Source organism: Gracilinanus agilis, chromosome 2, assembly GCF_016433145.1.
Source record: "Gracilinanus agilis isolate LMUSP501 chromosome 2, AgileGrace, whole genome shotgun sequence".
Lineage (NCBI taxonomy): Eukaryota > Metazoa > Chordata > Mammalia > Didelphimorphia > Didelphidae > Gracilinanus > Gracilinanus agilis.
Genome location: NC_058131.1, coordinates 291,255,933 through 291,281,841, shown reverse-complemented (window position 1 = coordinate 291,281,841; position 25,909 = coordinate 291,255,933). Strand labels below are relative to the sequence as shown.

Sequence of the window (25,909 nt, the reverse complement as noted above, 5' to 3'; positions counted from 1 at the left end):
AAAAGACATTTTGCAGGTTTCAACTCTGGGAAGCAAAGAAAAGCTTTTCCCAGGTCACCTCAAGTAGCTAGGAAGCCCAAAAGAAGAATATTGGACTTGAATATGGAAGATTCAAGTTCATAATCTTACTATAGACACTTAGTAGTTGTGTAATTTGGGGTAAATCACTTCTCAGCCTCAACTGTAAAATGGGGATAATAAGATCTGGGTTGTTACAAGGACCAAATTAGGTAGCATATGCAAAGCTCTATATAAATGCTTATTATTGTTATTATTTATCATCATAGAGATTTCCAAAGCTCTCAGCCTATAAAGGGCTTCTTCCTTCATAGTGATAGCAGTGGGATCTTTGAATGAATGAATAAACAAGCATTGGTCATGTAAGTGCTTAAACACAATTCCTAGCAAATAGTAGTCACAAAATAAATGCTTATTCAATCTCTGAAAGTCTTCTGACCAAGAGAGAATTAACAAGGAAGATCATCTCCTTATTTCTTATAGCTATGCCTCTCCTAAGGTAGCCCAAAGGTCCATTTGGCTGCCATATCACCCATATCACCCTATTGCTTCACATTGAACTCACAATCCACTACAATTCTGAAATATTTTTCAAATGATTTGTGGTCTAACCATGCATGTGTCCTTCATCTTTTACTTAGGAAGTTGCTTTTTTGAATACCAAGTAAAGATATGTAATGGGGTGGGTGGGGTGCAGGGAACAGGATGACGGGGAATCCATCTAATTTCCTTTTTAATGATCAGAGAAGCAATATGATAAGTTAGAGAGGGAGCTGGCCTCATAATCTGAAAAACCTGGGTTCAGATTCCACTTCTGACACATTCTCGTTGTGTGGTCCTTAACCTCTTAGTGCCTCAGACTTTCTAACACTAAGTTGCAGAGTAGATGCTGATTTGCACCCACGCTGATGGAGAGAGTTTCCTCATCTGGGAGTTCCCTTTACCAGTGAAATCACAGGTCCAGTCTCTATCAATATTTATCTTCATCGAATTTTACTTCATCATATTCAATCCAATCCAGTCCAATTTTAATCCTGATTCCATTACCCAGCTTCTTAGCTATCCATCCTGGCTTTGTATCTGCACATTTGGGTCTATGCCTTTATCCAAGGCAAGGTTAAATGCCCCAGTGCCAAGTACAGAAGATCCCTAGGTCTCTCCACCAAAGACACCCTGCTTCCTGAAATTAAACCATTAACAATTTCTGCAGCTAGCCATTCAACCAGTTCCAAATTCATCTACTCATGCCACCATCTTATCCACATCTTTTACACAAGAAAAATATGAGCTACTTTGCAAATATTTTGCTAAAAATCCAGTAAATGCATCCAGAAAATTCTCCTAATCTAACAATTTGGAAAACTTTTCAAAAGAGGAAAATAAAGTGATTCTGGCATTCCCCATTTTTGGTAACATATTCTTTGTGTTTACAGTTTCCTTTTTCTAGATGGTTCCCTAATTATCCTGCCAGGAACTGAAGATCATTACCCTATGGTTTTTCAGACTCTGATATCCTCCCTTTTTTGAAAATTAAGCCATGTGTCATTCTTTAGTCCATCAAGATCTTTCCAAAGCCACATGATCTTTCCCAGGTATCACTGGCCTTGGCTCAGCCATCATATCTGCCAATATTTTATCACCTGAAACAGATGACTTGAATTTACTAAGGGCAGCAAGGCACCTTCTTCTTATCTCTTTATGACTTAAGTTCACTTTCTAGCTAACCATTTTTGTTCTGTCCTTTCTTATCCAAAGGTCATTCTCCTTGGCAGGACCTAGGTTAAAATGCAATTGGGAAATATTTAACAAAATAAATGAAATTATAACAAAACAGATATAATATTTCATTTTAAAACAAAGTCAGTATGCAGCCCCTCTCTTACCTCTCATTTCTGCTTGAGTTTGATACCACTGAGCCATTTGATCTTGCTCATTGTCTAAACTTCTGGCATTTGTGTATCACAGGAATATTTGGTCTGTGTGTGTGTGTGTGTGTGTGTGTGTGTGTGTGTGTGTGTGTGTGTCATGGACCTCATTGGCAGTCTCATGAAACTTATGGACTCCCTCTCAGAATAATGTTTTTAGATAACTCAAGGAAATGCTCAACTTTAGTTGGACATTAGTGAAAATAAAGATTTAATTTTTGTTTTCTATCCAAGCTCATGGAATCCCTGACATCTACCAATAGTCCCCAGTTTAAGGCCCCCTGAATAGTTATCTGGGTCCAATATTTTCCCACTGGCTCTTTTCTTGGATTTTGTCTCCTTTGAACATCTTAGGTATCTCAATTGCTCTTCTTTCTTCTTTGTAACTACTCTTTCTCGAATCTAATTTCATTGATGCCCATGGTGGCTGGTTTTCTCTTATGCCTGAGAGCTCTTGGCATATTTGTGGGGTCTGATCCAAGTTCCAGAACTGATAATTACATCTCTGCTTACTACCATTAACTCTCCTAGTACTCACAGATGATTTTTTTCTCTTTCCCAAACCACTTCCTTCCCCTTGCCTTTCCCTCTTTTTTATTTTATCTCCGGCACTCAGAACCATGCAGCATTTCCCAAAGAAGCAGAAGGCCTAGATATTCTGCATATCAGATAAGGAATTATTTCTATTCTTCTTGCCAGTCAATTTAAATATGCCAGTGGGTCATTCTGAGAAGTGGTGGAACAAGTGATCTACAGTGTCAATAGCATTCAGCAAACTTTTATTAAGTGACTGCTGGGTCCACATCATTGTGTTCAGTGTGTAATAATTAAAATTAAATTATGAGGCTATTAGTAGCTTTAGTAGATTTATTACATCAAAGTAGTGTTAGAAGTTAAGTGACTTGCCCAGGGACACTTAGCTAGGAAGTATATGAGGCTGAACTTTAATTAAGATCTTCCAGATTCCAGAGAATAGAGTCAGCAAAAGCATGAAGGAAGGAGTAAAGTATGTGTTCCTAAGTCAAAAAGCTGTCTATTTTCTCTGAAGTGCAGATTGCATAAAGTGGAATAATTTAAGATGAATCTAGAAAGGTAGGGAGAAACCTAGATTTTGGAGGGTTTTGAATGCCAGGCAGATGAGTTTAAATTTTATTCAGCAGGTTACTTAAAAATGGAATGTGCTGCTTCAGGAGGTACTAGATTCTAAGCAAAGGCAAAAGAATCATTTACCTATCACTGGTTTTGTAAAGGGAATTCTTTTTTGTGGTATGGGTTGGACTAGGAACTGCCAGGTTCCCTTCTGAACTCTGAAATTCTATGAATTCTACGAAAGTTTCAGGGCCGAGAAGTGAGTGATATGACCAGATTTACACAGGAAGGTTAGTCTAGCAACATGTGAAGGAAGGATCAGAGGGAGGAGAAAGGGGAGAGATGGGAGAGATGACCGTAATGCAGGTGGTCATCCCAAAGCCCGTACTAGGCTGCCAGCAATGAGATTAGAGAGGAGACAGCGGACTAGAGGCGGAAGCAACATCTCACCTCTAGGGCTCAGCTTAGGTGCCATCATCTCCTAAATAAGACCTTTCCTGCTGGCTCCAGTTATTAATGCTCCTATTACACCCTACCAGAATGACTCTGTATTCACTTATCTATGCACATGTTGTATCCCCCCAGGAGAATATAAGTTTCCTGAGGACAAAGACAATTTCATTTAACTTTTATATTCCCAAGCACCTACCATAGAGCTTTTCAGAACTTGGATAGTTAATAAATACTTGCTGAACTGAATTGAATTGGAAAATCTGGAAGCCTTATTGAATAGTGGTTCCACAGGCAGAAGCAGAGAATTTGGAAGGAGGACCATGTTTGGGGATAAGGTAACGAGCTTGGCTTCCTCCAGATGACTATGGCATCTTCTGTTCTACTTATAAATAGAAAAGTGGCTCATTTCTCTGGTATGAATTAGGCCTGGCCTTGTCTAAAGGCATCTTAAATAATCTTCAAGTGATGGGGTTGTATCGGCTTCATTATTATTGTTGAAGAGGATCTGACTAAAGTGGGAGAGATGCACACCTGCCTGGGCAGGAGATGGCCTGCCATTGACACAATCCATGAGAGGGAGACTTCCAGTTATCTCTGAGCAGAGGCCGTGGTGACCCTAACTTTATTTTGTCTCTGTTTCTCCTCTAGGCCCCAATTCCTTCACTGAAGCAGTGACCTACATCCAGTCCCAGTACGAGAACAAGAACAAGTCAACCAACAAGGAGATCTACACACATATCACTTGCGCCACCGACACCAATAATATCCAATTTGTTTTTGATGCCGTGACGGATGTCATCATCGCCAATAACCTTCGTGGCTGTGGACTCTACTGAGCCCCTGGTCCCCCAGCCTCTCCCCGAGACCTCCCTGGCCCTTTACAGTCTCCCTGATCCCCTTTTCTTTCTTTCCTTGGAATAAGAGCATCTATATCATTCACATGACCCTTCCTCCAACAGAAGGAAGAATAGTGGGGCTCAGGGAACGGAAGGAGAAAATCCCTTCCTGTCCCAACCCTGCCACTCATTTCCAGTCACCTCATGTCTAAATCCCTCCCTAAGCCTTTGGTTTTCAGAGTTAGGAATGGCAGCCAGGATTCGTGGGAACTGATGGCAGGATGAGGGTGCCAGAATAGTGTGGGATGAGGAAGGATTGAAAAGGAGACAAGCAATGAATCCATTCATCTGCCTCCCAGGCTCACTTTTCTTAGCTTAATCCATTGAAATGTGTATAGCAAGGGTAGACTCTTTGGGGCTTCAAATTGGAAGGAGCCAGGTTCCTCAACTGTTGTTCTAGGTTTCTGGTTCTTCTTCAGTCTGATGCAACTGAGGGAAACTCCTGAGACAGGTCTAGGCCTAAGCAGACATCTCTGTGGTGGGGAATCCTTCCTCGCTGCATCCCATCTGGTCCCTGTGTTTGGAGAAAGAGGGTCAGTACTTGTTGGGGATATTGACAGAAGGCAGAAACAACCATTCTTCTCTTTGCTCATGTCTCTCCCCAGCACTGGTGCCAAAGCCCAGGACGGGCCGGCCTTCCTGGGGTGTGTCAGAGCATTAGGCAAAGTGTTGAAGGGCTTAAGCCGTGCCTCTGTCCTAACCTCATTTCTCCCTCCTCATTTAGCAAGAACAAATGCTCTAGATTCCTACCCAGGCCTTCGGGCTCTTGTCCATTTGTTCTTCAAGGGATTGTGCCAGCCTTACAGTTCCTAGTAACCAATCGCCAAATGATTTCTATTCCCCAACCTGCCTCCACCTCTGGGCAGAATCATCTTCACTGACAGCCCTTAATGAAAAAGGGAAGATGAAGGGGCAAGAGGACAAGACAAACCTGTGCAAAATATTGGGGCTTCACTGACTCTCTTGTACTCCATTCTTTCCTTCCATGGTACAACATGCTGGGAGGCTCCATGGAATCCCATCTTAAGAGTTAGAATGCTACAGCAGCTATGAATGTGGAGGGGTCATGGAGTAGAGTCCAAAAGTGGCAAAGTTTAGGGAAGATGGGAATCAAGGGTGAGGGCAGGAAAAAGGAATGAGTGTCCACTTAAAAAAGCAGAGGATCCAGAAGGGATTTCAGTGGCAGCTTCAAGTTTTCTGGCCATTTTTCAAGTAGTGTTAATAAAGCCCAGAGGGAGCAAAGCTTTTCTCTAAGATTGGTTTCTCCCCTCATCCTATTCCTAAGTTGCTCATAGGGTCTTAAGACACCCAAGGAAGAGGAGAGAAATTAAACCATCTTGAATTAGTGATTCATGAAAGTGTTCTGGGCAGCTGTTGGCAGTGGCTTCCTAAGGATAGGTGCCCTCTACTCCTGTAGGGGCATTTGGACCTCCTCTGTGTCCAGCCAAGATTCCTGGAGAGAGTCTTCCTCCCCACCTCTATCATCCTCATGTTGTCATGGGAAACCAATGAATTAACTACCAATCTTTCCAGGCTTCTGTTGCATAGGAGATGGAAAGGGAGGGGGATTGAGAGTAGGCATACAGAATTATCCCAACAGCTGGAAGGAAAAGAGCATCTAGCTGAGTTGAGATGTAAAGCATTCCTAAGAAGTACCCAGAAAAGATACAACAGTTCTCAACTCTCCTGAAGAAAGGAATTGATCCTCCTTTTTTCACTCAACCAAGTAGTCAGGAACCAGGATCTAGGGGCTGGGAGATTCCATCTGTCTTTGGATTCCTTCAACTTTCTGATGGTGGAATCCCACCCCCTGATCCAGGCACACCTCAGAAGGTGGGTTCAGTAGAAGGTAGGGAGCTTAGTTGGTGAGAAGAGCATTGGCAATGAGCGTGTCCTTGTAGGTAGCAGGATCAGCAGTCAACTCTTGGCCATGAATGTATCTTCCATGTTCTCTAGTCCAAGTTTTTGTGTCTCTAATGCAGTGGAGCCCTAATGGGACCAGCTAACAACATTGGACCAGAAAACCTAGAGATTGGAGTTTGACTCTTCTGGGTGGTTGTGATGGGTGGCTGTATGTTGTAAGTGGTCTAGATATATTACTGAGCAACTTTATACCGTGATTCCCAACCTTCCTGCTAATGTAGAAACACCAACAAACTGAGTAGGAATAGCCCTTTGGGAGAAATATTCCACTCACGTCCTCTCTTCCAGCATCCAAAAGCTTGGGTTTTGCCCTTTGTATGATTTTTTAGCACTTGTTTCTAGAGGAAGGGCAGCCCGAGAAAAAGCCCCAAAGAACCAAGAATGCTTTTTCCAAGTGGCCTCTATATTTGCCTGAGATGCTCTTTGGCCTCTCCTGTGGTCTCACTGGTCTGCTCTAGAAAGAGTAAAAAGAGGAGCCACAAAGAGATGGTGACTATGGGTCAGTGGGGAGCTACCTCAGTGCCAAAATGCCAGTGGGGCTGTTAGCTAATAGGAGTTATTTCTCAATATCCCCCCCTTTGTCCTCCAGCCCTGTGTCTTGCTTGTCTGAACCCTATGAGCCATACAGTAGGTAGGCACAAAACACAGTGAAGAAAGTTAACATTTAATGGGTTCCAAAAGTTACCTGCCCTCCCCACATCCCAAACTTCTGTCACTAGCAATCAGTATTGCGTTGCTCAATTTGTCCATTGACGATCTGAGTGACATTTCTAAAGGCCTCTCTAGTGTTACTAACTCCTATGTAGGACAAGACACAGGGCTTTGGAGTATTGAAGAGGAGGTGGGAGAAGACCATAGGCAGCCAGTTCCCTTGGCATCTCACCTCCATGCCATTGTCCGGCATCCTCAAGCTCATGAGAGCCCTGAAATAGCAGCATGGCATCGGGGAAAGAGGGCCAAATCGAATCCAGAGACCTAGCTTCTGCTCTTGGTTTCTCCAAGGCAAGCAGTGCCTTACTGTGTGGCCTTAGACAAACGCCTTCCCTTCTCTTGGCCTCGTGGTGTCCTCATTGGTAAAATGAGACAATTGGACTAAAGTGATCCATAAGTCCCTTTTTGACCCTGATCTTGTATCAGTTTTCAGTGTGGTGGATGGAGAGCCAACCTTGGGGAGTCAGAGAAACTAGGGTTCAAGTCTCACCTCTGACATATGCTAGCCACATAACCATGGGCCAGCCACTTAACCAAGGACAGCGCCAGGGAGTTCACCCTCTATGATTAAGTTACAGATAAGTTTCCATAGGTAAAATACCAACAAATCATGAATTTGCCTGGCTTTCTGGCCAATTCCTTTCCTAACCTAAGGGTGGACACTCTTATCATGAACATGTCCAACAAGTCCCTCACTGGAGACACAGGAAGCAGAGAAAAGAGCTCTAGTTCTGGAGGGAGGAACCCCACTTTGGCACCTGCACCCCCAGGGCTTTCTCCCTCTGTGCCACCTTCCTGCAAGCTACTAACCTTCTCTGGGCCTCAGTTCCTCACCTGGAAAAATGTGTTTGGGTCCGATGGTCTCTATGGGCCCTCCTTCCTGTGATCTAGAGTCTTTTCATTTCTTCCTGTTATCACTCCCATGACACCCCCACTTCCCCTCTACTCCTGGGCCACCCCCCAGCCCAAGCTCTCGTAGGAAAAGCTGTCTAGTGCCTGTCAGATAGCCTGGCTTTGTTTCCCAGGACACAAACACCCCCTTAATAACTCAGTAATTACCCCCCTCACCACAGACGGTGTAATTACATACTCTGGCCTGGAAGGAATAATGACAGTGGTGCTCGGTTATTTCTGTCGTCAAAATCAGTGTAATCACAAGAACCGAAGAACCCCGTGTGGGCCTGTCCCCGGAGCCAGTATTCCCCAATGGTCTGTGCTGGGGGCTCCCCTAACGCCTGATAGTTAGTGGCATGGGGTCCTCCCAATGTCATGATGACATTTGATGAAGACAGATGAGCCACCACTCCCCCTGCTCTGGTTCGGGGGCTGAACAACAAAAGTCAAGATTTATCCTGTGTTACTCTCACTCCCCCTGAAGGGGTAAACAGTTCCAGGCTGCTCCCCCTCCTGTGGGGATTGGTGGTTTTCAGAAGAGAGGCCCATTCTTGCCTAACTGAAGGAATGATTCTCTAATGGTGGCATTTCAGGTCCCACATAGGCTAGTAGGATAAGGGGACTATTTTTTGGTCAGGGAGACCTTTGAAGTCGGTGGTGTGCTGAATTCAGGTACTACAAGATTGTGAAATTTTCATTGGGAGAGTCACGCCTCAGAAATCTGCAAATGCTACAAATCAAGGCTTGATTTATTTTTCTATTGATTGTCTAGACTTGAGAAAGTGATGGAGAAAATGTAGATTATTCCCATTAAACTTAAAAGTGTGTCTTGTGAACATTTTCTAAAACTGAAGGGCTGATTGTTAAACATTTAGTAGTATACCCTTGTTAGTGGAATTCCTCAGGAATTCATTACACTTGGGAGGGGGGCTCAGTTTTCTCTTTTGTTAAATGAGGGGGTTAGTCTAGAACAATGGTTCCTAAACTTTTTTAGCCTACCGCCCCCTTTCCAGAAAAAAATTACTTAGCCCCCCCTGGAAATTATTTTTTTTAAAATTTTAATAGCAATTAATAGGAAAGATAAATACACCTGTGGCCATTACCACCCCCCTGGATCATCACTGCAGCACTCACCAGGGGGCAGTGGCGCCCACTTTGGGAATCACTGGTCTAGAAAATATCTTAAGGCCCCTTCCATCTCTAGGTCAATGATTCTATGACCCATGACATCAGATAGCTCTCCATCTGTTGGATCTACTTGGCCCCTAACATGGAATTAGAGAAGAAGCATCTCCAGTCAAAAGTGTTCTGGATCTAGAGTAAGAGGACCAGAGTCCAAACCCCCATCTCTGAGGTCTACTCCTTGGGTGGCCATGGAATAGTCACAACCTCTTTGAACTTCATCCATTGAGTAAGGGGGCAAACTCTTTGAACAAAGAGATCCTTTCTGACTATAGATCTATGTTCCTATGAGATTTCAATACACACTAACTCTGAGGCCAAGTCCCTTGATTCCCTGTGCCTCTGTTTTCTCAGCTGATAAAGAAAGGTTTGAAGTAGGTAACCTCTAAAGGTTGGCACTGGTTGGTTGTGATCAAGTTCCTTGGCCCAGGAATGCCGGCTCATCTGTGCGGGTTTCCTTTAGGAATGTTTGATCGAAGCGCTATTGTTTGGGAGGGAGAAAGGTGAGAGAACAGGGCAAAAGACGGACGTGTACTGGAGCCGATTCATACCAGCAAAACGATTGTTACAGTTTTAGAATGAGCATTTACCTGGCAAATGCAAATATCAGGCTCCATTTATTGTTTTGTTGATTGTTTTGACTTAAGAAAGTGTTGGAAAAATGTTTATAAGGCAGATCAAAACTAAAAGTGTGTTGTGCATACTTCTTTTTTTGGGGGGGGAGGGGGTGGAGTGTTTGTGTGATGGGAAACAAAGCCAGGTGATCTGACAGCTGTTAAACACCTAGAAGGAACTGGGAGATTCACCTGGTTGTCATGAGTGGGAAGGGATTTGGATGTCTTTATCAATATCTTGAAAACATCTTTCTAAATTGGAATCTAACGTCTTATTGGGCTACTCTCACCTCTTACCCCTCACTTTCCCACCCATGACCCAGACAGGAAAATAGGCAGGACCAACCACTTTTAAAATCAGCTTCTGGGGGCAGCTGGGTGGCTCAGTGGATTGAGAGCCAAGCCTAGATATGGGAGGTCCTGGGTTCAAATCTGGACTCAGACACTTCCCAGCTGTGTAACCCTGGGCAAGTCACTTAACCCCCATTGCCTACCCTTACCACTCTTCTGCCTTGGAGCCAATACACAGTATTGACTCCAAGATGGAAGGTAAGGGTTTCAAAAAACAAATAAATAAAAGTTAAAGATAAAATAAAATAAAATAAAATCAGCTTCTCCTGGCCACATTGCTCTTAAAGCCTGTGGGAGGAGGTTAGTTTTCTGCCGGGAGTGTTGAGTGAGTGGCACCTGAGCTCTAAGCTGAGAGATTCCCCAAAGCTATGAAATGGGGGGTCCAGGGGTGAACTGAACTCCTTGGGGACACCAGGCCCACTTTCAGGGCTTTTGGGAATCGAGTCTTCGGCACTGGGGATGAAAACCAAATTAGCCCCAGAAATCAGTAAGCTTGGGGTAGTTGTCTAGCCTTGCAGAGGGGATAGAATAGGTAAATCTTTGGGAGCTGGCAGGCGAGGGGTGGAAAGGCAGTGAAAGGAAGGCGGAAGCTGAGGAATGCAATCGACCTGCAGTTTGTGAAGGTTTCTAGGAGCGCCGCCTCTCCCGGTGACCCTAGCTCTGTCAGGATCCTTTCTCTCTGTCCGCACGTCACTTTTTGGACAAGTCCAGTTTGTGAGCAAAGGGCAGAATCCTTGGGAGAGAGCAAGAGCTGGCTGTACCTCACCTCGAGGGGCCCCAGGCACCCTTTCTTCTCTTCTCATCTAAGGGGATGAGCCAATTTGACCTCCTCTTCTTGCCTTTCAATATGCCAATCCAGCTGAAAAGGTCCCCTCGAGCCACCCCCAACCCTGCACTGTAAGTCAGTCGTGTGGCTGCTTTCAGTTTGGGGCAAATTCTCTTTGATGTTCCTCATCCACCTATACCGGCGGGCAGCCGTGTTTCACAGTGCGAGACGGTTAACTGAGCTTGGGGGAAGATCTAGAAGCTCCCGTTCTGTTAGAGAACAGATTCATCTTTCTTCTGTCCTCCCCATTACCGCTGCTTATCCAGGCCTTGGCCATTTAGGGAGCACACCTGAGAGATGGCTGTTGATTCTCATTAGGGTCAGTGGGAGCCCCATGACCGCTCTGGATCCCCTAAAATTCAGGAAACGCATCAGCCTTGAAGCTAGCCCCTCTTATTAATGCTGAGTGACCTGATAACTTCTAAAATTGTCTAATAATAGAATGGAGAATCCCTTAACAAGGAGGACCCCCAAAGTGGTCTCCTACAGCCTCCTCAACGTTTACTTCCTAAGTCATCCAAAATAGGTTTTGGAGATCTTCAAGGTTAGTGATTTCAGAGGTTCCAAGTACAATGAGGTAGTTCTACCTCCTTGCTGCTGTCCATTTCCTCTTATTCTTTGCTGCTAAGTTGGTTAGCAGGTTCCAGAAATAACCCATCATTTCCATGAATATTATTATGAAGTCACTCCTTGTCTTCTTTCTTTCAGGCTAAATAACTCTAGGCCCCCACATCTTTTTGAGGAAGCAGGAAAAAACAGAGTTGGAGGTCTAGCCTTCCTGCTATTTCTTTACTTTTCTGGTTCTTCATAAACTAAGAATCCTCCAGCCCACACCCCGGTCTCACAGGAGGACAAGAAGCCAACCCAAGAAATTCAGAATCCAAATGCAAAGTCGCGGGGTGGGAGAGAGTGTTGCAGAATTGCTTTGGATTCTTGCAGGGACAGAGTGGATCCTAAGTATGTAAAATGGACTTTAGCAAGCACATCGGGTCCCCAGGCCACCTGTTTTTCTGCGCTGGGGCCTTTGAAGGAGTTGATCATCCACTGGAAAGGAGAAAACTGTAGTCTAAGAGGAATTGGACCCTAGAAAGAACAACTGAAAAGGAAGGATGTGGATGAGAAACAAAGGCTTAGCCTTGTTAGCATATCCAAGAAACTGAGTTTCTAGTTGCTCCTTGGCATATAGTCATTGCCTCCCTGCCTCTAGACAAGAATTAGGAGTCTACTTAATGACCAGACTTGAGGGCTAGCTGGGTGGCTCAGTGGATGGAGAGTCAGGCCTGGAGATGGGAGGTGCCAGGTTCAAATCTGGCCTCAGATACTCACTAGCTGTAAAACCTGGGGCAAGTTGCTTGACCCCAATTGTCTAGCCTTTGCCTTTTGCCTTAGAGGGGATGCTTAGTATTAATTCTAAGATGGAAGGTAAGGGATTTAAATAAATAAATAAATGTACTTGGGGATTCCTTGCTATACAAGTCTCCCCCTTTGGATAGTCCTTACCTGTTAGAACAGTTTCCACCTCACAAAAGGAACCAATTGAAGGGCTCTAAAACCCTAGAGGAGGCAGGGAAATAGGAATCAAAATGTATTCCAAAGCTCGAAGCTTTTCTCTTGGCCTGTTTTGTACACTAATCCTAGCCTTACAATGAATAAAAGAAAAGAAAGGATGAGGCCAGGAGAGGGTTTCCTCTAAGAGGGAGCGGTTCTCTCCTACCCTCTCACCAAGATCAGCCTTAATCTAGTCTCCTTCACTTTTCTCAGCCAGGGTTGGTAGTTCCATTAACCCGTGACTCCGTTTTCTTCCTAACTCCTCCCTGCCCCCCTTCCACTCTCCATCGCTCTCTTTCTTGAAGGTCTGCTCTCAATCTGGTCTTTCCTCCTTACTTTTCTCCTTCTCCCCTGCTCAATAGTGCAATAATAACTCTAGTGTGTCCAGAGGGAGAGTTCCCACCATCTTGCCCTCAGCTTCTTGCACTTATTTTCCTCCCCCTGGCCTTCTACACTCAGTCAGTGGACTGAGTAGACACAGTCCATCTTCCCAGCAGCAACACAAAATTCCACCCAGCTGATCGAGTTTCCCTCCCGGTGTCTCTCTCATTCTTTGGCAAAGCCTTCTCCCTTGGCTTCAGTCTTGTCCTCTCCCGCCAGCCCCCTGCCCAAGCTGTATTAACTGTAATTTTGTAAGAAGAGTGACTCGGTTTAATAAATCCTTAGTTACTGTAATAATTTATTGGCTGTCCGTAATGTATTTATTAGTCCCCACATGTTAATAAAGTGCCAGCTCTTTCCTAGCGTGATCATGTGTCTTTGTGCTCCCCCTTCCCACATCTCCTTCTCTTCTCCAACACAGTCTGATCTCAGGGAGGCTCCCCCAGGGTCTCCCTGCTGAGATGCCCGGTCCATTCAGCGTCTCCTCATCCTGGAGGAATCAAGACTGGGAGCGGCGGCTGGAGAGTCAAAAGAAAAAACTGGCCTAGGAGACAAAACCTGGTGTGTCCAGGTGACTCTGCTCAACAAATAGTTGTGTGACCTTAGGTGAGCCGCTTAGCATCTTTGGGCCTCAGATTCTTCATCTATCATCTTTTTAGTTGAAGAAGCTGTGATTTCATCAACGTGGGTACTTTTTCCACCAACGGAGATCATAACAACCTCCACACCTCGGCAGAGTCCCTCGTGGCTGCGGCCCAAAGGAGCCATCGCTTGGTGACTGGCCTTCCGAGGATGGGCCTCTCCAGCTGGGATGACGGTCACACAGCTGGGATGTCCAGTTGTTGGAGTCTCCCCAGCTTGGTAGGATACGCCTTAAAGAATCTACAGTCTCTTCCCCACGATTCCATGGAGTACCATCATTAATATGTTTTCTCCCTACCTCACAGGGATGTTGTGAGGATTAAATGAAATAATGATGCTGAAATACTGTGGAGTTTTAATTGTTTTATAATCAAAATGTTCTGCCTAGGGGTGGTAGGGGGTTGTTACTGTCCTCATTTAGGCAGCCATGATTTGGGATAAAAAGCCCTCCCTAGCTTAGCTGAATATCTTGGCCTAACTTTGGACTCAGGATGGGATGTTGTTATGAAGAAATCCACTTTATTTTTATTTCAGTGGTCTAAGGATGTGCACCTGCTGAATGAGAAATGAACTGGTGAGATGATTGAGTTTCTTTGAAAACCAGTAACTATAAAGCCTTGCTTTTTAAATGTTCTGTGTTTATTTATACCTGACTATACGTGCAGGAAAATGCTAGACCCGTGTCTGTCTTCTCTGTCTACCTTTCGGTTGGTCTTGCTGGAGATCTCCATCTCCTCAAACGTCAGCTCTCTCCCGTTCCCTACTTTGGACCTTCCCTAGTCCCAAGCACAAGGACCCAAGGGACTAAGTACTATAACTTAAAGATAACTTCTGCCCTGTCTCTAGAGAGGCCTGCAATATAAATACAGGTATCCAGAGGTTTAGAATTGAAGCTAGAGCCTACTCAAAAATGGCAGCTTGGATTCTGAACTTGAGGCAGCCCATGTTGGCGCCTTCCAGTCATGAAGAAATGGAAAGACTTTTGGAGCAGGGTTATCCCATGTGCAGTGGAAGCCCCAAGCTCTTTCTAACATCCAATCCCACTGGCATGGCGGCTCTAGCATTATGATCCCAAGCTGTCGTCACACAGGGGTGTCCAGAGAATTAAGTGAAGTCCCTGGGGTCCAAGCCCAGTTGACTTCCAATAACGTTGGTTGAAATACTGTGAACAGAGAGACTGGATTTGATGAGGTTGCTTCCTGCATTGATTCTTCTGGCATATGTGCCCTGGTGAGGTCCCTTGCTAAAAGCTCCAGCAAACTGAGCAGATCTGAACTGGACATCAGTCCCTCACCTTTGGGTCTCCAGATGGTCAGCATTGGAGGTTTGGAGCAGCACTGTGTGCTCGATAAGGCGCATGGATTGGGGCTTTTCTGTGGGATGGGGAAAGAGCCCAGATCCTCCGTGTTTTTTAGCCTCTACAAGGTAGATACTGATTTTGCTCAGTGTTCCATATTTAAGCAGAAAGCAACCTGGTGAAATTATGAAATTCCTCTCTGTGTTCCATTTGATTAGATACTTTACCTTCTAAGGTGTGGTCCTCAGGCCTCATTTCCTGAATGGGTTCCATCAGCAAACGAGTCATCAATGTATGAGGCCATGCCATTAGATTAATGGGCTCAGGCAAATTACTGAGGCACCCTTTCAGAGAAGTCGAGAGTATAATTTACTAGTAAATCTAGAAAGGTAATAAGAAGATATGGGTTTTCTGAATTGGTCTATGGAGCAAATGGAGGCTACCATTTGTTAGTGATTCTACAGCAATGCCAAATATCAAATGAAATGGCACTATAGGGGTAGTTGAGAGCATAATATGCTTCTCCATAAGCTAGTGTTGGCCAATAAGGACATGGGCAAGATAATGTCATTTCCCTGATTATTGGGGCAATAAGGTAAATGTGCAAACAATTAGCCAAAGGAACAATTGGCAGAAGTCTTTTAGAGCTAGTTGTGACTTCTCTTCCTTGAAAATCTTTTGTATTTCAGAATACAAAATTCCTCAACCTAGAATTTAACTTTCCTCAACTCAATGTGACTCTAGTCTACCTTTCTAGATTATTTGGTATTACTCCTCCTCATTCTAAATTTTAGCCAGATACACTTAATAGTTACTTCTCAAACTAGACACGCTATCCCTAGTTTCTGTGCCTTTGACCTGGCTGTCCCTTTTACTTGGAATGTTCTGCTTCTTCCCTTCTGGTCTTTAGAATCTCTAGTTTGTCTTAAGGTTCAGATCAGGGACCATCTTCAATGCAAAGGCTCTCCCAGTTTTTCTAGTTGCTCCTGCTTCTTTGAATTATGCCATATTTATCTTTGCATTCTCTCTAGTTCCTTGAGGGCAATAACTTTCTTTCTTCCTTCCTTCCTTCCTTCCTTTCTTTTTTCTTTCTTTTTTCTTCCTTCCTTCCTTCCTTCCTTTCTTTTTTCTTTCTTTCTTTTTTCTTCCTTCCTTCCTTCCTTCCTTCCTTCCTTCCTTCCTTCCTTCCCTCCTTCCTTTCTTTCTTTTTTNCTCTTTTCCTTTCCCTCTTTCTTTTCTGCTTTCTTTCTTTTCATCTTCCTTTCTTTCTTGTTTCTTTCTCTTCCTTTCTTTCCCTTCTTTTCTTTCCTTCTCTTTTTCTTTCCCTCTTTCTTTTCTTCCTTCTTTCTTTTCTTTTTCCTTCCTTCTTCTTTCTTTCTTCCTTTCTCTCTCTCTCTCTCTCTCTTTCTCTTTCTCTCTCATCTTTATATGTCTCCAATACCTTGTCTAGAACAAGGACTCATGAAATGAATTGAAATGAGAATCCAGGGCCAACTCCATGCCACAATGAGGCATCAGAATAAAGACTTAGGGAGAGGAAATGGTATGGTCATCTCAGTAAATCAGAAATTTACTGCCAGGCTGTATTTTCAGGCATTGCTCTTAGATAAGTTTGACTTTTTTTTGCTGTTATTGGTATCAACTCATGAACAAATCATAATGCAGCTCAGTTGTGTATAGTTCATAATGGTTTTCTGGGCACTTTCCTCTCCCCAGCCCCAGTGGTGGATAGTTATTGTTTTCATTTGTGTTTTGCAGATGAAGGGGCTGAGGTTGGGGCATCAGAGTCTTAGAGCCAAGATTTGAATTCAGGCCTCCTCCTGATTCCAAGTCCAGAGCTCTTTAGATTGCATCATGCTGCTTTTCATTCAGAATATTTTCTCTCCCTGCTTATAGTGTTTCTTTATCTATGGATGCTAATTGTCAAGGCCCAAAGGAAGAATGTCTATACCTGGGCTAGCACAAACTACCAGTGGGACAATCCTATCTAAATTTCAGTGTATAAGCATGGAAGCTGGTGGCCTCAAAGTGTTGATGATGGAATGAAAGGGGGAGAGAGGTTCTCTGGTAGCTTCCAATTTTAAATAGCTCTTCTTGCTAAATTCTGTTATTTCTGTGATGTTTCCAGTGCCCTCTACATCTGGCATCTTGGGGCAAAGCCTTGATTGACTTTCCCTAGTTACTGCTCTGTTAATTATGCAATTCTTTGGAATGATGCTGATGGTACAAAAGCAGCAATAGATGAAGGGTTTCTGGATCATAAGTTTTTCTTTTCTTTTTTTCATCAAAGTCCATCTGAAATTTTTTTGAACGTCTTCAGGAGAAATTGGTATTTGAGGATGTCATCCTCGTAGCTTTGGAAAATGCTTATTTTGTATTTTGTAATGTTCATAAATCACATTTTCCCCCTCCACGTAGCTTGTAGTATGCAAATGTTTCTCGAGGCTAAAATTTAGTCTCATTTTGCTGAAGTAAAAATAAAAAAAACAAAAACCCCTATAATTTTGTGTCTAATAATAACACTTTGCTTTTATTTAGCACTTTGAAGTCTGCAAAGCACTTTGCTCATGGTAACTCATTGTCCTTACCACCCAGGAAGGCAGGGTACTATTATTATCTTCATTTTGCAGATGAGGAAACTGAGGCAGGCAGTGGTTAAGTGATTTGCTCAGGGTCGCGCAGCTATCTGAGGTAGGATTTTGCCTCTAGGTCCAGCCATCTTTCCCCATCCCACACCGTCTTCTTGTAGCTTGCACATAGGCAGTGCACTACCGCATGTCAGATATCCCCTTGGGCCTGACACTATAGAAACTTCCTAGGCTTGCAGGCTTTACCTCGTGGCTGAAGTTGGGTTGGGGGCTTTGCCACCAAGATTGAAATAGCAGGAACCCAGTTATGATTTCTGTAAATGTGATGGAGTGGAGAGACGTGGCCTTAGAGAAGGCAGGCCTGACCTCAAGCTTGCCTCTCACATAGACTGGGCAGCCCCTTTAAGCTCTGAGTGGCTCAGGAAGCCGAAGTGTTCATTTGTACTGGCAGAAGCAGAGGAAATATCCCCTTTTCTCACAGCTTCACTCATAGCTCACAGCTATGCAAGTTGTGAAATCATAGCACCAGTCAGTCCAAAAAATAAAGGGAATATGCTTATCAATCCAAAATAAAATGTAAGATTCTGAATTTATATATATATATATTCATAGAGGGGAAGCTGGGGTAGCTCAGTCAACTGAGAGCCAGGCCTGGAGACTGGAGATCCTGGGTTCACATCAAACCCCAGACACTTCCCAGCTGTGTGACCCTGGGCAAGTCACTTAACCCCCATTGCTTAGTTCTTAACACTCTTCTGCCATGGAACCAATACACAGTAGTGATTCTAAGTCAGAAGATAAGGGTAAAAAAAAAAAAGACTTTAGCTCAAGCATCACCATCTACATGAAGCCTTTCCTGACCCCCCAATCTGCTAGTGCCCACCCTTCCCAAACTAACTTGTGCTTATTCTGTATCTATATTATATATACAATATAGTCATATGAATACACACACATTTATAAATGTAGCTAAGTTGAAATTAAATTATTGATACATATCTATATGTGATATATAATATGTAATATAAATATGATATATAACATAAATAATACATGTGATATAATCATGTGTCTATTGTATAATTATTATATAATATATAATATGTTATTATATGTTATTATATAATAGCTACATAACATTTATTATTTTATTTCTACATATAACAATAACATGTGATCTATATAAGATAGATCATTATATAAAAGATATAGATATATTTTAAATTATTTGATTAATATATTTACATATTATATAATAACAATCATGTTGTCTATATAATACATAATTAATATTAATATAAATATGATATATAACAAATAATACATGTGATATAATCATGTATCTGTTGTATAATTATTATATAATAATATATTACATGCATTATATATTATTATATAATAGCTATATAACATTTATTATTTTATTTCTATATTATATAACAATAATATGATCTACATAATATAGATTATTATATAATAGATATATGTATTGTTTTATTCATATATTTATATATAAAAGATACTATATAACAATAATATATGTGATCTATATAATTCAATTATAAGCTCCCTGAGGGCAGAGACTGACTTTTACCTTTGCAGCCCCAGTGTTTAGCATAGTGCCTGGCACATAGCAAACACTTCATAAATGCTTGGTGATGAGCCAACTGATTGGCTAGGACAGGCGGAGTGATACAGTGGTAGGACCTGCATTTGGAAGAGACCTAGGTTTAGTTCCCACTTCTGGCATTATGGAAGTTATCTGATCTCCCTGGGCCTCAGTTTCCTCATCTGGAAAATGGGGGGGGGGTGTAACAATAGAGCTTGCTTAGAGGTATTGGCTTGAGAATCAAAGGAAAATAATATCTACAAAGTACTTTGCAAACCTCGAGGCAATATGCCAACATCGGCTATTCTTCTTATGAAAAGGAAAGGAGCTTCTGTATGGGGTTCAAGGGCATAAGGGGACCCTTCTCACCTTTCCAGTCTTGTTATGCTTTCCTCATGCTGCAGGTCAATGGCACTGGCCTCCCGGCTGTTTCCCATACTAGACACGCCATGTCCCTGCGCACCAGACATTCTCTCTGGGTCCCACATCTCCAGTGCTCTCCCTTCTACCTCCTGAGGCTTCTTTCAAATTCCAGCTAAAATCCTGCCTCCTACAAGAAAGTTTTTCCAGATCTGCCTTGCTTCTGGCGTCTTCCCTCTGTTGGTCATCTCCTAGTTAGCCTGTCTATCTGTACATAGTTGTTGGTGGATGGTCTCCCCCATTAAACTGCGAGAAGCTGGGGAGCAGCCTTTGTATCCTCAGTATTCAGCATGGTGCCTGATATGCAGACGATGCTTAATAAATATTTGTTGACTGACGGTGAGGAAGACATTTTGGAAAAAAAGAGGCAGATGTGAAAGTCATTCCCAGGAGGAGCTGGCACAGACTCCCAGAGACTCTTCCAGCTCTGTAATTCTGTCTTCCTGGGAGGCACTGGTGGGACTCAGGGAGGGGGACTCACTCCGATGTGGGGTTCCAATGAAAGAGCATATGTATAGCACTCTGTAACCCATCAGGCACTGATGAAACGTCGGGTATTAGTGATTACGATGATTATTATCAGAATCAGAAGTGGGGAGAGTCCTGTATTTTGCCCTCCTAAGAGAAGCATGACCTGGTAGAAAAAATTCTGGATTAAACCCAAGATCTATGTCCATGCTTGGGTCTTAACCAGTTGTGTGCCCTCAGTCTCTCCAGGCCACAGTTTCCTCATCTGTTACCTGAGAACCACAAAGTTGTTCTTAGAAGCAAATAAGATTGTAATGAATGGAAGGCACCTTGGATTTAAAAGCATCATGCAAATGCCAACTGCTCTGGTTCGGGTGGGGTTCTGAAGTTTGGCCTAAGCGCCCAGTCCAGTGCCATCCGATGTGCCTTGACCCCAAGGTTTTGTAGGGTAGTCGAGTTGTTAAGCTGGTGTATTGTCGAGATCTATCTGTCATCTCCACATAATCTGATGAGGACGACTTAGTTGATAAGAAAATAACGGGACACAGGAGACGATCCTGGCTGTTAACTCATAGCTGCTTCTCCGAAGTGCCATTGAGTCACAAGTTTATTATATATGAAAATTCAAACTCCCTTTCACCCTCAAGCACAGAGAGAGTTTTACAGCTTCGTAGACATTGCAATTAGTTTAGACAACACACAGAAACCTCAGAAACTTCAAGATGAAGATAAGAACCAGGCTGGACCTTCAGCTGCGTGATTATCAACAAGCTAAGTCTGAGAATACTTTTCTCCAGGGCAAAATGCCCCTGCTAAACTAAAAGGTTTTGGCCTTGGGTTGCCAAGTGGCTGCATTTCTGACCAAAGGGAAAGAATGTTAACCTCTTGACTATTGGTTTGCTAAGAGTTAAAGCTTTTTCAATAAGGAAAGGTGTGGATCAGAAAAGGAGTTAAGAGGAGTCTCAGATTTTTATCTATTCTCTTATTGGCTTCCCACAGTGTATCTAATTGCTATGGCCAAGCCTAGGTCTTCTCTCTCCAACCTAATTCTCTCCTCTCTTTTCTCCTGTCCTCCATGTCTGTCTGTTGCTTTCTGTCTTGCTTTCTTTTTGCCAAACCTGCTCTGGGGTGACAGAACCGCATGCACGAGTCCCTCATGCTCTTCGACTCCATCTGTAACAACAAGTTCTTCATCGATACCTCCATCATTCTCTTCCTCAACAAGAAAGATCTCTTTGCTGAGAAGATCAAGAAGTCACCTCTGACCATCTGCTTCCCTGAATACACAGGTAGGTGTCACGGCGCCCCTAGTTTGGTTCCCGGGGCCAGGAAGTCAGAGGAGACAGACACCCTAATGCTGCCACTACGACAGTGAGGAACGCTACCCAGGGAGAAAGTGCCCTGAGAGAACTCGGGTCCAGGGATAGATGTCGGAGCTTGGGAAAGACCCCCGAGGCAAGTTCTGTCCCCAACGTCCCAAAGAATGTCCCAAGTAGAGGCTCATTCCTACGCCCTTAAACTAGAAACAGGGACAGAGTGCATTAGCCATTCCTCAGTTCATCCTTCAGACAGGGTTTGTTCAGTTCCTTTCTTATTTTCATCTCACATCTCATACTCTCCCTCAGTCGTTCTTCCTGTATAAATGAATCTTTTCACCCATTCCCACCCACAGCTCTTGCACTCATCACCACACCTTTGGCTTTGTCCTCTCCTTCCTCAAGTCTCTTCCCTGTAACATCCATGATCTTAAGTGGGGTGGAACTGCTTCACAGAATTCCACATGATCTTAAGTGGGGTGAAACTGCCTCACAGAATTCCACATGATCTTAAGTGGGGTGAAACTGCCTCTGAGGCAGTTTCACCCCACTTAAGATCATGGATGTTACTTCCCATTTCAAATTCAACTTTTCTGAGTCTTCTCCATCTCCACCTTAGGTGGGGAGGAATTCTGTGAGACAGTATCACCCCACTTAAGATCATGTGGAATTCTGTGAGGCAGTTTCACCCCACTTAAGATCATGGATGTTACATCCCATATCAAATTCAACTTTTCTGAGTCCTCTCCATCTCCACCTCACTCTTCATTTGTCTGCTTGTCTTCACTGCACACACGCCTGACACCAGAATGGATTCTGGAAGCTGAAGAAACCTCCCAGCCTTTATGGACAGTCTAAACCAACCCTCTGCCTTAGGTAGTCATGGCCCTGAGTTTCCTGAAGGAGGCGGCGTATTCTTGAGGCGTATGCAGTCTAACTTGAAGCCTAGACTGGCGCAGACATAATGTAGAAGAAAACCAGCCAGGGTGTAGTGAGCCATAAACGCTCAGGATTCAAGCAGAATGAAAAGCTCATGGTGAGCTGGGCCATTCTGGCCAAGCTTTATGGAGGTGATGCTTGAGTTGGACTGACAAAAGTCCTTACTCACATAGTCCACTTCTCCCAAGGTCTGATGTCCAAGCAAATGAGAAGTCATGGAAAAGAGGACAGATTTCTCAAAAATGTCTTCTCCCACCAGTGCTTGGCTCACTGTAAAGGCATAATAATAAGAATTTAACTATTGACTGACTTCTCCACTCTTTCACACAAGGGTACTAACTTCAACCTTTCCTTCCCAACTTCTATTCAATCCAATAAACATTTTAAGGACGTGCTATATGTAAAGGTACATCCCATCTTTGGGGCATCCATCTTCAGTTTTTGTAACTAAGGGTTGCTTTTGTGATGGTGAGTTTTTATAGGTGGTGATGCAGTGGCAAGCAGAGACATCTTAATGCTAACTAAAAAATAAAACAGGCAAAGGGCTCACCGGTGCCTTGAGAAATGTGGCCATCGGTGGGGGGGAGGGGGGTCCTTCAACACTTTTCATGTGGGTCACCATAACACCATTGGCACACTGGAAGGCCATGCTGCCTTCCATGAACTATATACACCACCAATCACCATTATAAACAACTCCAGGAGGCCAGCTGAGCCACAGAAACTCCCAAATCAATTAGTAAGCAAATGGTGCCCACTGGGAGACATAACACGACATGGGGCCCCACAGAAGATGAACTTGAGCAACAAACTTGTCTGGAATTGCATCACCAGACTGAGGGGAGTTGGTGGTCTGGTTTCTCATTAGAGGAAGCCATTTGTATGGGAGCAAAATCAGAAATGGAGAGCTATTGAGGAAAAGGGGGTTGGGGGGAAGCTGGGTAGCTCAGTGGATTGAGAGCCAGGCCTAGAGACAGGAGGTCCTAGGTTCAAATCTGGCCTCAGACACTTCCAACTGTGTGACCCTGGGCAAGTCACTTGTCCCCCTTTGCCTAGCCTACATAGTATTGATTCCAAGATGGAAGGTAAGGGTTAAAAAAAATTTTTTTTAAAGAAAAAGGGGGTAGGGAGATGGTTCTTGGGTCTACTTAGGATTGACGTGGGTTGACTAGCCCCGTTCTAGGATCCAAATAGCCTAAGATATATATTAGGGTTAGGTTGCCTGTGCTAACTTCCGTTCTCTTTCTATGAAGTATGCCTGATTATCTTAGCAGCTTGGTAAGGAAAGATGTCTGGATAAGACAGTATTAATGTTAGAGAAAGGGCCTCAGTGGGTGAGTTCCAGGGTCCTGGATTCTAGCCCTTAGTTGTATACAAAAATGACTTTTGTGTAACCTTGGGGATGAGTCACTGCACCTCTCCTGAGACCAAATTTCTTCTGTGAAATGAGGGTAGTAACTCTTGCCCTGTTAACCTCATGAGGCTGGTGTGAAGGGCAAATGAGATACTGGGGGCAAATCAATCCTTTGAGTTCCCAGTACTCAGACAGAGCCCTGTACTAGGAATGATGGGACTGCAGATATGACTGACAGCCCTTGCCTTCAAGAAATTATGACTTAGTAGGAGAGAGAAATCAAGTACACATATAACCAGAAGACAATGGGGAATACAAGCACCAAGGGCAAGAGCGAACCTTTGTGGAGTGAGGACTATCTCACTAGGAAAACCAGTGAGGGCCTCTTGAAAAAAGTGATCTGAGCTCATTTTGATTATTTTTTAAATTTTTATTTTTTTTTATAACTCTCACCTTCCATCTTAGAGTTGATACTATGTATTGGTTCCAAGGCAGAAGAGAGGTAAGGGCTAGGCAATGGGGGTTAAGTGACTTGTCCAGGGTCACACAGCTGGGAAGTGTCTGAGGCCGGATTTGAACCCAGGACCTCCTATCTCTAGGTCTGGCTCTCAATCCACTGAGCCACCCAGTTGCCCCTAGGTTTGATTTTTGATAAGCAAATTTTTGATAAGTGAAAAGGAAAGAGGGAATCCCAAGAGGAAGAAATCAGCATGAGTTTAAAAAAAAAAATGAAAGCAGAAAAGCTTGGAGGCCATTGGGCAAACAATGAATAATCAGTCCAACATGGCTGGAAAGTAGAGCATGTGTGGGAGGTGGGCATAGATAAGAGTGGTGGGGCTACCTTGTGTAGAAATTAGAATGCCAAGCTAAAGAATTGGAACCTGTTTAAGAAATGGGAATTTACTGGAGGCTTTTGAGCAGGGGAAAATGGAAAATGAAAGGTACTACACATGCAAGGCATTTGTATTTTTATAGAAAGCGCTTTGGATTAGAGGCAGGAGAATTGCCTTCGACTCCCAGCACAGCCAGTAATTAACTGTGTGACTTGGGCCAGTCCCTTAACCTCAGAGTCTTAGTTTTCTCATCTGTAAAATAGAAATAATATCTGCAGGACCTTCCTCACGGGGGTGCTGCAAAGCTTAAGGAAGATGTAAAACATCTTTAAAGTCCTCGATGGCAAAACGCCATCATCTTGGCTGCAGGACGGGCGGGTCCTCGGGTGCTCTCTGCGCGTTCCCATCCTCTCCATCAGTGCGACCTCTGCTCTTCCCCTTGAAGAGGTCTTGAACCTGAGTCTTTCCCTTCCGTCTTGTTCTTCTGCAGGCCCCAACACCTATGAAGACGCAGCCGCCTATATCCAAGCACAATTTGAAAGCAAAAACCGCTCACCCAACAAAGAAATTTACTGTCACATGACTTGTGCCACAGACACGAATAACATCCAGGTGGTATTCGACGCCGTCACTGACATCATCATTGCCAACAATCTCCGGGGATGCGGCTTATACTGACCTCTTGTCCTGTGTAGCAACTTATTTGGTAATGATTCCAACACTCACAGAAAAGCTTCACACACACACACACACACACACACACACACACACACACACACACACCCCACACACTACCACTAACAAATGCAAGTTGGTAAATAAAATTTAAAAAGGCATAACAGAAAATTATATATATATAAATATATATATAAAATCTTTTTAGTTTGTCTTAGAAAGAATTGCGGACAGAACTGACCCCCTTGTGATAGCGCATCAAGCCCTTCCCCAGGGGGTTTTGGCAAAATGGGATGAAACACACAAAAAGACGGGGGGGGAAAAAAAGAAAAGAGAGAGCAAAGATGTTAATCTTCTAAACCCTCCGTGATGGTTTTTGGAATCTGTCCTAACAGTTTCAATGGGCCCCTCCAAAGTAATGTGATTAAAAAAAAATAGTATACTTTTGAGGGGAGGGAGGAAGAAGGGAACTATTCCATATTCCTCGTTCCTGGGGCAGAAGCTGGGTCAGTTGGGTTTTAACTCTTGTGAGGTCTTCTAAAGTCTGTGAAAGAAACCCTAACATTCCCCTCCTCCTCCTCCTCCTCCTCCTCACTCCCTAACCCCAACAACATAACAAAAACTCCTTCTAGGACATTTATTTATTTATTTATTTCTTAGAGGGCCTGGCAGGACGGTTTCCCATTGCTCTCCATAACCCCCAGCCAGCTCTTCATTCACGGAATGCTATTTATTATCTCCCCAAGTTAAAAGCAGAGGAAGGGGGAGACGGTGTTTGTTTGCTTTTTGACACCAGCAATGGGATGGGGGCACCCAGCACCGCTGCTCAAATATTCTTGCAAAAATAAAGCAGAAACCCAATTGAAAGGAGGCCTTGGGCAGGGGCTAGGAAGCTACCCAGGGTAAGGTGAGAGTTTTGCTGGTGAAAACAAGATGCCCCCTCAGGGCCAGTCTCAA

The 25,909-nt window shown here is 43.6% G+C and overlaps 2 protein-coding genes across 4 annotated transcripts in view; both read left to right on the top strand.

Annotated features, from left to right (window-relative positions):
* LOC123237302 (guanine nucleotide-binding protein G(o) subunit alpha) overlaps positions 1–4,321 on the top strand; it is a 237,441-nt gene extending 233,120 nt beyond the window's left edge. For all 3 annotated transcript variants that reach the window (XM_044664135.1, XM_044664136.1, XM_044664137.1), the window contains one exon: positions 4,134–4,321. In XM_044664135.1, coding sequence (XP_044520070.1) covers positions 4,134–4,321 — 188 coding nt within the window. The remainder of the gene's footprint in view (positions 1–4,133) is intronic.
* A 10,440-nt stretch (positions 4,322–14,761) lies between these two features.
* Positions 14,762–24,955, top strand: LOC123233653 (guanine nucleotide-binding protein G(o) subunit alpha-like). Its single transcript, XM_044659715.1, has 3 exons — positions 14,762–14,878; positions 20,971–21,124; positions 24,768–24,955. Exons 1-3 carry the CDS (start codon positions 14,762–14,764, stop codon positions 24,953–24,955), a joined length of 459 nt encoding a protein of 152 aa, XP_044515650.1.
* Positions 24,956–25,909: the final 954 nt, after the last annotated feature.

Coding starts and splice junctions, on each gene's coding strand:
- LOC123233653 (XM_044659715.1), top strand. CDS start 14,762: ATGGTCAGCATTGGAGGTTTGGAGCAGCACTGTGTGCTCGATAAGGCG. Junction 14,879..20,970: donor TGTTTTTTAGCCTCTACAAG/GTAGATACTGAT, acceptor CTGGGGTGACAG/AACCGCATGCACGAGTCCCT. Junction 21,125..24,767: donor CTGCTTCCCTGAATACACAG/GTAGGTGTCACG, acceptor GTTCTTCTGCAG/GCCCCAACACCTATGAAGAC.